General features: G+C 41.1%; 1 protein-coding gene across 1 annotated transcript in view; it reads right to left on the bottom strand.

Moving 5' to 3' along the window:
* The window catches only part of APEH (acylaminoacyl-peptide hydrolase), a 2062145-nt gene extending 2059648 nt beyond the window's left edge, over positions 1-2497 (bottom strand). Inside the window, exon 1 of the mRNA XM_044078262.1 lies at positions 2248-2497. Coding sequence (XP_043934197.1) covers positions 2248-2286 — 39 coding nt within the window. The 5' untranslated portion in view covers positions 2287-2497. The remainder of the gene's footprint in view (positions 1-2247) is intronic.
* Positions 2498-11862: the final 9365 nt, after the last annotated feature.

The following is an 11862-nucleotide window of genomic DNA, read 5'->3' on the forward strand; positions in this document are numbered from 1 at the left end:
TTCACTACCACAAACATACTTTTAAGTCAACTAATCTGATGCACATCGCACACACAAATGCACACATGAAAAAAATAGTATCTGCCCACAGTAACAGTGGACGTCTAGCATATAAATACTTTATGTATGCATTCAAAATAATTTCCAGTACAGTATCGGCATAGTTTAGGATACAATGCAGAGGAAAACATTTTATTGAATAAGTGGAAATGCTTCAAGTTTATTAATATTAAGAAACTGCCATAAATCCTGCTTTCCTACCTTAAACCTTTTATTTACCAGTTCAACCTCCTTATCCAGTGACAGGTTGGACATTACATGTCAAAAAAAAAAAAAAAGTTATTTTCCTGGCTGCTGCAGCCAATCAGGTCCTGTGCTTCACTGAAGCGGACCCGATTGAGAGCAGCTTACAGGCACGTAAAAAAAAAGGAGGAAAACAGTTTGCGTGGTGATGTTACTGAGCCGTGTGAACGTGCAAAAGGTGCTTTGCTGAGCAACGAGCAGAGGGGACAGAGAAACTCGCAGCTGCTGCATGGGGGCCCCCATTCGCTGGGATGTAATTGTAGGCTCCCCGTGGCCGCGGATGCCCAACGCCAGCTATGATATAGGGTGGGCAAGCATGCATGTCTGCGTGAAAACAGGAAAACGGGAGTTGATTTGGACACAGTAGCCATGCAACACTTTTGTAGAGAGCAGGTCACTGTGTCATGGTCATGTGTGATACAAGAGTACATGTTGTGGAACCCACCTGTCTGCAAAATACTACTGTAATGACTTTGGCAAACGAAAACGGCTGATGCATGTCAGCTCAGAACTCTCATCCCTATGTATTGAAGCCAGTCCACTGCACTTGCACAAGTGTCTTTAGCAGGGCAGCAAGCAGGTGTCAGTAAAGATTTGCTCCATAGTTCTTTTTACTCAAACACACACAATGGTACATGGTGAATGTGGGCAGATTTCTTCAGTATCACTGCACTTTTCTACACCTGCTACACATCACCTTTCGTCAGTCCATAGCTGCATATCTTGCTGTCCATTACACTTTGACTAGCACACACATACGCTTGCACATGTCGATCAGTGGGCTTTGACTCCTTGTCCTCAAAACAGTGCTGTAATGGCTAAGCGGTGCAAAAACTATTAACTCAGGGCACCCCACAGATGTTGCAGCAAGCCCATTGCACTGACACCACTGTCCTCCCAAGTAAAGCTTATTCTTTGTCTGAAAACAGTCCATCCTGAATCAGGTGACTCACTCAATTATCAGGTTTAAAGGCATGCAAGTGTACCGCCCAAGAAATTAATGGCATAATATATATATATTTAAAAAAATCTGCTCACGTAATGTAACATGCATAGTGATACGTGCAGTTTTCATTTACCCATTGCTGCAACGCACAGGAATCTACACAAGACTCCTGCTACACCACGAACTCAGTTTAAACACAGCTGCAGAGTTTAGCTGGCTCCTGGTACTGGCACTACAGCATAGCTACAGTTATATATACGACTGTAATTATAAAAAATGCGAAGAAACACAAAGCATCATGCAAATTTGCAGAAATGCCATTTAAGCCATCGCACACTATAAACTCCAGATAAATCAAGACAGATGAGAGACCCTTCGAGCACCACAATTAGAAACACTACCTACCAAAGTGAAACAAATGGGCACAACGTGGAACACAGACAGTTTTGCAAACAACTTAAACATGTTTTTTTTTTCAGACTCAAAATGAGGCATGTTCCTTGTAATTATATACAATTTCAGAGAGGACACGAGATTAAACATTTAATTACATTAACATCCGATCCTATTAAAAATAAACAAATTGTCTAAAAAAATTGTAGCCCCGTAGAGAAACATACTGAATCCAGGATATTGGCCAACATTACAACGGCGCTCTATTACACCTCTGTATAAGGAGCAGTTTTAAAAGTATTTATTACAATGGCCACCACTCAACGAAGAGGCAGTTAATAACTGAAATGTTCAATCTACCAGGAGCTCCGGGAAATTTACTGACAAATAATGCTAAGCAGAAGCTTTAAAATTAACACTTTGGCACTACTTCCTTCCAATCATCTCGCTATCAAATATTGCAAAACTCCACGTACCAAAAGTCACAGTACCACCTCAACACTGCAATATTACAGTCTTCTCCCAACTCTTTAAAAATAAAACTAACTACAAAAAGTAGAAATCATCAAACCCGCCCCCAACCTGTGCTCTTCTCGACCGCCTACCTTATGAGGAACTTGCGTCCCAACTCTAGCCGAAGCCATTTCGTTTATTGAGTGTCCACTGCAACTACCAAGCAGTCCGGCAAGAGTAGGTACAGCTCAGCGTCCTCTGAAATGTAAATGGTTCACTTAGAGAAACTGGCTATAAACAACTCAAATCAGGTTGCGAATAAGATACTACCACAATAGTGCCTCCTTTAATAGGGAATATTAAGGGCCATGACAGTCCCTTCCTGCCTCATGATAGGGGATGCTGGCGTCATCGGCATACGTGCCCACTATTGGCTACTTATATCAGATAGGGCTGGCATTTCTCGGATTCTGTTAAGATCCCGAAATTGCATGCTAAAACAGGTCTGTTTTGTATAGCTAATATTGTCTTACCGATTTCATTCATTGTTCGTAATTGTATGTTATGAAGTAGAGTCATCTGTGTCAAGGAGAGTAGGGCAGTACATATGTACCTATTACAGCATAGCTAGCTGGAGTTTCGGAAAGAATTTTATGTTATTTGACTATCGCACTGATTTTACAGAAGTTTGAGTTAAAAATATATTTGTAAAATTACTTGTTTTAAAAATGCTGGACAGAAGGAATGTATGCGTGTATATTAGGTTGCATTGTTGTAACTGACTGAATGTGTATGTTTATCAGAGAACCCTGGAAGGGGGGAATGTTTGAAACTGTTACAGCTTTCTGATGCTGTCACACGTCTTAGCAAGTGTGCGCGCGTGTGGTACCCAAGTCAGGTGAACAGAGGTGATGTCATCGTTCGTCTAGCCAGCATCTGGTTTCTTTGGAAGTCTTGAAGCAGCACTTTGAAACCGGACAGGAAAGATTTCCGACAGGATATATATATATATATATATATATATATATATATATATATATCTATCTCACACATCCATGCAGACACACTCAGCGCACATCAGCTTACCTTGCTTTAGTAAATAGTTAGGGAACAGTAATTCTTTAATCAGTCAGGGGCAATAGTTTAGTATTGTTTTCTGCATCCATGAGAAATTATCCAACCTTATTATTTTTATATCTCTGTGGTTGAAACTCTGCTGTTTATTATATTCAGTATTCTCCTGTTTTCTGTTTTATTATTTATCATTAAATATTTTAATACCTTTCATTGTGGCTGGTCCTTTAGAGAATGCTTTATCTTGAGAGTACTTATCCTTGTTTTAGTGACACTGTGGCTGCTCCTGAAATCCTTGCTACTTTGGACACACTCTACCATTTGTATTAGTATTAATTTTACACAGTATAATTGAGTACCCCTTTGTAAGAGCCTTAAGGTAGCTGGTGGCAGCGTGATTACCTCGGGGTCTGGGCAGAAAGGGGCACAGCTAGTAAATATGTGCCAGCTTTTCCCGTGTGTGTGTGTGTGTGTGTGTGTGTGTGTGTGTGTGTCCGTGCAAAACTCAAATATCCAAGTGTGTGTGTGTCAGCTACTGGGAACAGGGACACAGACCTCCAAAGTGGTCAGTGTTGAGTGCTGTGCGGGTCTGGCGAGAGAAAGAGAGTCCAGTCCCAGGTTTGGAGCATGCTCCCTGTGTGCTCTTAAGGGCAATTGTTCTTGGTGCAGGGAGCTGCATCTGAAAATACTGGGTAAATCCATCTTTGCTGTTAGTAACTCAGCGGAGTCAGTGGTGAAGACTGAGTCTCCTTGCTTGCTGGCCTGGAGGAAGGACCTGTCACATATTGGTAGCAGCTGGGGGGGATAATAATTGAACTTTAATAGCTTTGGGCAGTTGTTACTGAAGGTGTGTGTACTCTCAGTAGCCACAATATAAATACAGAGTTTCATTTTCACAACTGTTTTATTTATTTTTCTTTGGTTTAGTCAGGAAAAGCGGACAAGGATGTTAGCAGAGGATTATAGCAAGCTGAGAAAGAGCCAGTTGGCCAAGATGAGCAAAGCCAAAGGACTGGTACATGCCAACTTGACTAAAGAGGAAATTATTTCAGCCTTGGTCACAACTGCAGCATGAACCAGCAACCTGGAAGACAACCAGTCTGGTGATGGGGATGTGCAGTCTTCAGAACCAGGACAGCTCACCTTTTCCTCAGAGGATTTAAAAATCCATCTGGAGTTAAAGAAACTTGAACTGGAAGCCAAACAACTGGTGAAGCATATGGAATTAGAATCAGAAGAGAGATTGTGGTGTTTGGAAATTGAAGAAAATGAGAAACAGTGCCAACATGAGAGGGAGATGCTGAGTCTTCAGCAGGGTCATGGAGGTAATGGGGAAGGGAATAACTAAACCCCAGAAACAATAAAGGCTAGTAAATTTCTTCCACAGTTTACAGATGGTGATGATTTTGATAGTTTTATTCATGTATTTGAAAAGGTTTGGAAACAGTAGAATGTTGACCAAGGGCTCTAGGTATGGTTCTTGATCCCCCTTACTCCATGGCAAAGCTGTAACTGCTGTTTATAAATTGTCTGTTATTGATTGCTTAAACTATGATAAAGTTAAACAATGTTTTAAGTTAACACCCAAAGCTTACAGACAAAAGTCTCATGGGCATAGATGTAATGCAGATGAAAGTGTATGTGATTATATTATTGAGTTAAGCACTTATTTTCATAGGTGGGTGAGTAGGTGCCAGATCACCAATTTTGAAAGGCTGGCAGACCTTTTGGTGAGAGAACTAGCTCTTGGCACTTTGCCTGAGGATATGAGAATCTGGTAGGCAGACTGGGAGTGTAACTGTGCAGATGAGCTAGAGAGAAAAGGGGATCTGTAGTTAGCAAGCAGGGCATCACTACACAAGAAGAGGATATCCAAAGCTGCACATGGTTATAGGGGAGCCCTTGGTGGGCATCATAAACCACCCCAACAGACAGGGGAAGCCACTAGTTCAGGTACATGGCCAGGACCAAGGGTTAGATATTTTAAATGTAATCAGAGGGGCCATGTAGCATACAAATGTCCAGTGAGGCAGGGTGAGGAAACAAAAGGTGAAGGAGCCAGCAAGTGGGAATAACAGCATGCAAGTGGTAAGTTGTCTGGAGACAACAGGGATACCAAGTTATCACCAAAGTTTGTATCCTATCTTAGTGGATGGAAGACAGGCCACTGATAAGAGAGACACAGCCTCTGACATAACCATTGTGAAGTGTGCAGTGATTAAAGAGGAGAAGTACTTGCTTGGCCAGTCCACACCAGTCAGAGCTTTAGGAGGGACCCATTCCAAATACCGTTGGCCAGGGTTCACCTTGACTGGGAGGTTGGAAAAGTAAGTAAGCAGGTAGGTGTCTTTCAGGATATCCCTGTAGATGTCTTCATAGGGAATGATTTTGATAATGCAGTACCTTGTGTGCATGCAGTTATATACAGTCAGGCTTAGAGAGACAGGCATGTTGGTCAAGTAGCCTGGGGGAGACACAGATAGGCCCCCACACCTGAGGCTGGTGAGGTGGCTATTTCAGGGAGTGAGCCTGAAAATGAGCCACAGATGCTGGTAGGTACTGATGTTCCCATGGACAGGTTGACTGCAAGAGCAGAGGTGAGTGGTAGTATCCAGGCTGACAGTGAGGCACCACTGTCAGATGAGACTGGGCTCCCAGTGGAAAGGGAGCTGGAAAGGGTCACAAAGGTAAAATTGAGACAGGCTCAGCTTTCAGACCCTATATTGCAAGGCTTGAGGGAGGTAGCTAAGGAGGCACTTGATTCCCAAGGAAAAGGGGAGAATGTATACTGGAACAAAGGGTTACTGTATAGAGAGTGGACCCCTGAGAGAGGGCTAGAGGGTGAGCTAATACTGCACTTGGCAGAGCCCAGTGTCTACAGTTTGTCATTTCTAGCCATAGCCCATGACATTCCTTTTGTAAGTCATATGGGCACAAAGAGTATTAATAGATGTATTATTCAGAACTTTTATTGGCCTGGGATTGCAAGGGATGTAACAGGGTACTGCATGACCTGTGAGCAGTGCCAAAAGGTAGGCAAGGCAGGAGACAAGGTCAAAGTTCCTTTGATCCCTTTGCCTGTGACTGAAGAGCCATTTTAGAGGGTAGCTATGGATATTGTGGGGCCTCTGATTACTCCAAGTTACACAGAGAAGTATATCCTGATGGTAGCAGATTATCCTACTAGATACCATGAGGCAGTGGCTCTGTCCTCTGTTGAGGCAGAGAAGGTGGCAAATGCTTTGTCAGAGATTGTCAGCAGGGTAAGTTTTCTGAGAAAAATACTGACTGACAGAGGTGTCAGTTTCATGTCAGACCTGCTGGCTTATCTGTGAAAGCACTGTGGGGGAAGCACCTAAAGACTACCCTTACCACCCCCAAACTAATGGCCTTGTGGAGAGGTTAAACTCTAAACTAAAGACCATACGGGCATTTGCAGACCAGTTTAATAGAGAGTGGGACAAATATTAGTTCTATGGACACCGATGATCCACTGTGGCGACCCCTAACAGGGGCAGCCAAAAGGAGAAGAAGAAGAATTTGACCCTTGACATTAGTTTGAGGGTCATCTGTTGCTGTAACTGTTAGGTGATTTAACTTTGCAGACATGCACTGGCAGCATAAATTTCGTGACCTGAAACATTTTTGATTTGGCTTTATACAGTGATAAAATTGATTTTTACAGTATGGGATTCAAACCTAGGCATAAGGGACAAAACATTTTCTTCTACAATGGTTATTTTCCATCTTTGCCACAGAAGTGCTTCTCAGACATAATCATGAGTTATTCATAACTACAGATGACAGTTTGAGGTGTTAACCATGTATGAGTGTGACCTGACAAGTTCCTTATATATAGATTCATTTGTGTATGTGTCTTAAGTGTGAAGGCCATCCAAGTCCAGATAGCAGAATTATACTTACAGAAATTATAGTAGACAGTATACCCTCAGCTATACATCTGAAAACACAATAAGGGTGTCTTATCCCTCATACATATAATTCATATCAGCTCCACTATTTATGATTATGTCTAAAGTGTTACAAGTGAGATTGAATATAATGTGAAGTAGAACATCAGTAAAAATGTATGGAATTTCCTGTATTACAACCCAGGACCATGTGTATGACAGCCCTACACTTATACCTGTTGCCACAAGAATGTTGAAATAACACTTGTATATTTTTGTGATCATTATTATAAACTGGACTGCCACAGCAGTAAAAATATGTTGCATTTCTTGTATTAGAACCCAGGACCAACCATATTACAACCCTACACTTACACTTACTGCCACAGGAATAGTTAAATGAGAGTTGCATAATTCCCTATTAATTCTTATATTTTGTGTGTTAACTGCTGCACAATGCCACTTAGCGTGTTTGTGCAGTGCCCAGCAGAATTAATATAATGTATCCATTTTAAATTGTTGACTGTCTGCATCCTGTCTGCAGGTGTTTGAAGGCTACAGGTGTTGGGGAAGCTTGCTAACTGCCATGCAGTGTTGTTTAGCAGTGCTGTGTGATGGAAAGCAAAAATTGCAAAGTGTATCCTTTTGGGCATTTACTGCGGTGGTGGTGCTGCAGTAGCGTTGTTGCCTCACAGTTAGACATTGCCCGTTCGATTCTCAGAGTGTTTTCTGCGTGGTGACATGCATGAACGGGCGTTCCTTTGTTGAAGGTTGTGCGTTAGGCCCGGCAAGCCAGCATGTAAAAACTCTACTGCCAATCATTAGCAGACCGGAGTTCCGCTGTGGTGACCCATAACCGGGAAAAGCCGAAAGACACAAACAAATCCTTTTGGACATTTACACTGTCTACATCCTGCCTGCAGGTGTTTTGTCTGCTTCCTGTGTGGACCACTAGTCCAGGTTTGTGTACTGTTAAGCATCACAAAAAGAAAATAAGCACAGCTAAACCTGACATTCATTATGTTTTTCTGTTTCCCTTGTTTGCAGTAAGCCATGCACCACACAAACACTGACATTAAAAAAAAAAACACAGAAAAGGAAAAAATAGGTGAAATGAAAAAATCTATTAAATAAACAATACTTCAAAACTTATGTTGGTGTACATGAAATATTTTTACACAAGTCTGGAGTTAAACTCACTGCAATGGGCCTTCAAAACAAAATAAAGATGCCTTATTCCTCTTTGCCACACAAACAGCTTTGCAGCAGGGGGCTAAAATGATTGTGCATACAACCAATTGCAACGTCATCCACAATACTAACAAAACATATGACAGTTGTTTGTACATGTATTAATTTCAGAAGTAGTATACTGAGTGATCACACAACCATTTCTGACTGTTACTTGCATAAATGCAGCTTCTGTCTTCTCTCTCTCTCTGCATTTTTTGCCCATTCTTGTCTTATTTGACAAGTCATCTGAGACATGCAGTCTGTAAGGCATTCTGTATCATTGCCTTTAAAATAGGTGAGGATGTTAAATGGCAATAATATACAGTTTCAAGAAAAGGGAGGTTGGATGTCACTAAACAGAGACTATGAAATGTATGCTACTTGGTTACATTTAAAACAATGATAAAATTACTTCTACTTTTGTAAGTCTAACCTGGCTGACACACCCACTGGAGGTAGGGAAGTCCGAATTACTGTTATGTTTTCCTTCTCCCTACCAGTATTCCTTCACAGTTGCAATCCATTAGCAACAAACACTGACAGAGTGCCTGCACTATGTTTACATGTATGACATAAAGCCAAGTATTTGGGATTCAGCAATTCTAATGAGTTCACACCTCATTTTCATTTTCACAATGCTCACAGCCCTGAATCTACATCATAAAAAGGAAACCATGTAGCTATGGAACCTTGAAGGTGAGGAGACTTGTTTATGTGGATAACACAGAAGAAATTACTTTGGGATTTGTCTGCACAGAACACTACTGATCCTTATAATGTATGCATGCATTTTTCAGCTATATGATGTTAATATACATATGCATTAGTAGATGCTACTTTCATTTGTATGCATTTCTTAGAAGTGTACTGATGGCATGGGCATATTTGTCAGGGTGTTTCACTTCTTCAGATACACAGCCGTGTTAACTGTCATCACAAGTGCTAATGTTACAACTGTTTTTCACTGTACATTCTTCTGTTATTTCTGCAAAATGTTAATGTCCAGTATTGTGAATGACAGGGGTGTTAGCCTTCTAGGATGGATCATACACACCTCTAGGGAAGTGCTGGCCACAGGTAGACATGACTGGCAATAGCTTAAAATGGAAAATCTGTACATGTTTCAGTGACAGTTTATCTGATAGCACTTTTCACTGATGGTTTGTTAGCAAAATGCGTCAATTTCCTGTTGTTTTGAGGGTGGGGGAGCAAAGCTGAATTTCTGTTTTGGCACAAACAAGACTTTTGCTATTGTTACTGTCCTTGTTTTGGATTCAACCTTGCTTTGTGTGTGATTGTAATATGTTACAACAGATCTGCTTCTAATGATGGACTGTCACACAGACGATTTTCAAATAACTAAGATGAAAAGAATGAAAATGCAGAAACCTGAATGGCAGCTTTTTACGAGGCAAGTAAACGCTTGGCCAACATGCCCTGTTCTCCACTGTAGTTTGATCCCAGAGTTGGTATATTTAGTTGGGGGTGTGGGGATGTAGCCCCCACCTAGGTGGGTTATACTTACCTTAATGTTAGATTTGTTAACAGTTGGCTAAGTGTTTGCTTACCCTAGTAAAAAGCTGCTGTTTGGGTTTCTGCATTTTTGTTCTTTTCTTCTTGGTTATTTGAAAGTTGGCTATGTGACAGTTGATCATTAGAAGTAGACCCGTTACAAACACACAATTCCTTCTTTTCTAATATTTGAATATCTTGACTGTTTTGTGTTTCTTCGGTGTGTAGTAGTGAAACACTCCCTTTTATGCGTTGTATTGAAACAGGACTTTTATGTGTATTATCCTTTTTTGTGCGTGTTTTATGTCACCTTGGACTATGGCATCCAGGCTTCCCAATGCCCCCCCTTCAGTGACCCTGAAAATAAAGTCATTGTGTAAGCATTTAGGCATCATGGTGCCTTTAGCTTGAAAGAGGACAATGGGATATGTCTGGCAGAATGCAAATTTGGTGGCGGATAGTTGCTGATGTGAATGCAGTAGGTGGACAGAGCAGGACATATAATCAGGGATGCCATAGGGCCACTGACATGATTTCATCAGCATGGAGGAGAGCAGCTGCAGTGGCCTGTGAATGGATGGCTACCAAGGGTGCCTGCTACAGAGCCACCACTGACACCAAATGAAGAGTTCCTGTCCACTGTCAGGGATGCAGACACTTCACTGGAAAGTGCACAACAGTATGTCATTGATTCTGGTGCTGCTGTTTCAGGGAGGACAAGTATGTCCCAGGAGGAGCTTCCAGGTAGGCTTGCCTATCTTACTTGTTAAATACGTCTTGTATAGTAAAATATTGAGAGCAATACTTAAGTTCTGTTTAACATAAAATTCATTTGGGGGGATAGTTGTAGAGTGGTACAGTTAACAAGACACATTCTGGTTGATTACACATGGGCTCAGGCTGGACGTGCCTTCCAAGTTCTTGTTAAAAGTATTATTAATGGGCATATAAATGGAAAAAAAAGTTTTAACCCCCTGTGATACTGGTAATTGTGATGATGGTGTCTTTATCCTTTGCTTAACATCTTCCAGGACCATCATTCATAGGAAGCATAGCATCATCTGCACATGGTAAGCCAAACATTTTTATGTCAGTACTGATGTGGAGTTGAAAGAAATATTTATTTTTTCCATATGTATGATGTGGGTGTCAGGACTGCTGTGTGTATTGCTGTACTGTCTGTAGTAGTGGCACTACTGTTAGTTTGTTAGCATATATCGGACCATAGTAGTGTAGGTATTCATTTCTTTCATGTGTGTGTTGCTTATTATCACAGGTGATCCTGACATTGGAAGTGTAGGACTCTTACCACCTGATGTCCTGCCCCTCCCCACAACACCCTGTGGTTGTGATGATAACTGTGCCATATACTTGTTTTCTATCTTTTGGATTCAGTGATACATAACATTTGTGTATGATTCTCAGGGTGCATAGCTGATTTACTGCTTAATATATCTGCATTAGTGATGTTTTGTTAACTGTACTTTTGACATATATTGGATTTAGAAAGTTAGACAGTTGATTGAATCAAAATATTTTTTGCATCAGTATTTTTAATAATCTTCATGAGGAGAGTTTGTCCAGAAGATATCAGTCACATTTAGGTATCAGTGCAACTCCTGGCAGTGCCAGTTCTTGTTTCAGGTACGACAGCTTATTGCCAAGGGAATATCACTTAGACTTCCAAGATGGCTGAACACTGATCAGCAGCATAACCTCAGCTCTCCCAGTGTGAAAACAGAAACTGAGAAAAAGGAATGCCATTGAAATTTTTTTTCCTTAAAATTCAGTTGCTGACTACTAAATACACTGTCTGGATGCCAGCAAAGGCATCCAGGCAGTGTATTTACAAAAAAACACCAGTTTGCAGCTTAAACCAAAGGTAGTGTAACTGAAAGCATAGGCTGTAGCATTCACTTTGTTGATTTTGGAAAACCTAAAAAAAAAAAAAAAAATCCAGAAAAAGTGAACAGAAAACACACTGTCTGGGGAGGATTCTGTAGATGTTCAGCAAAAAACAGTTCAAGGGATGGCTTC

Source organism: Protopterus annectens, chromosome 7.part0 (assembly GCF_019279795.1).
Source record: "Protopterus annectens isolate FY-2018-M chromosome 7.part0, PAN1.0, whole genome shotgun sequence".
NCBI classification, from domain to species: Eukaryota; Metazoa; Chordata; order Ceratodontiformes; family Protopteridae; genus Protopterus; species Protopterus annectens.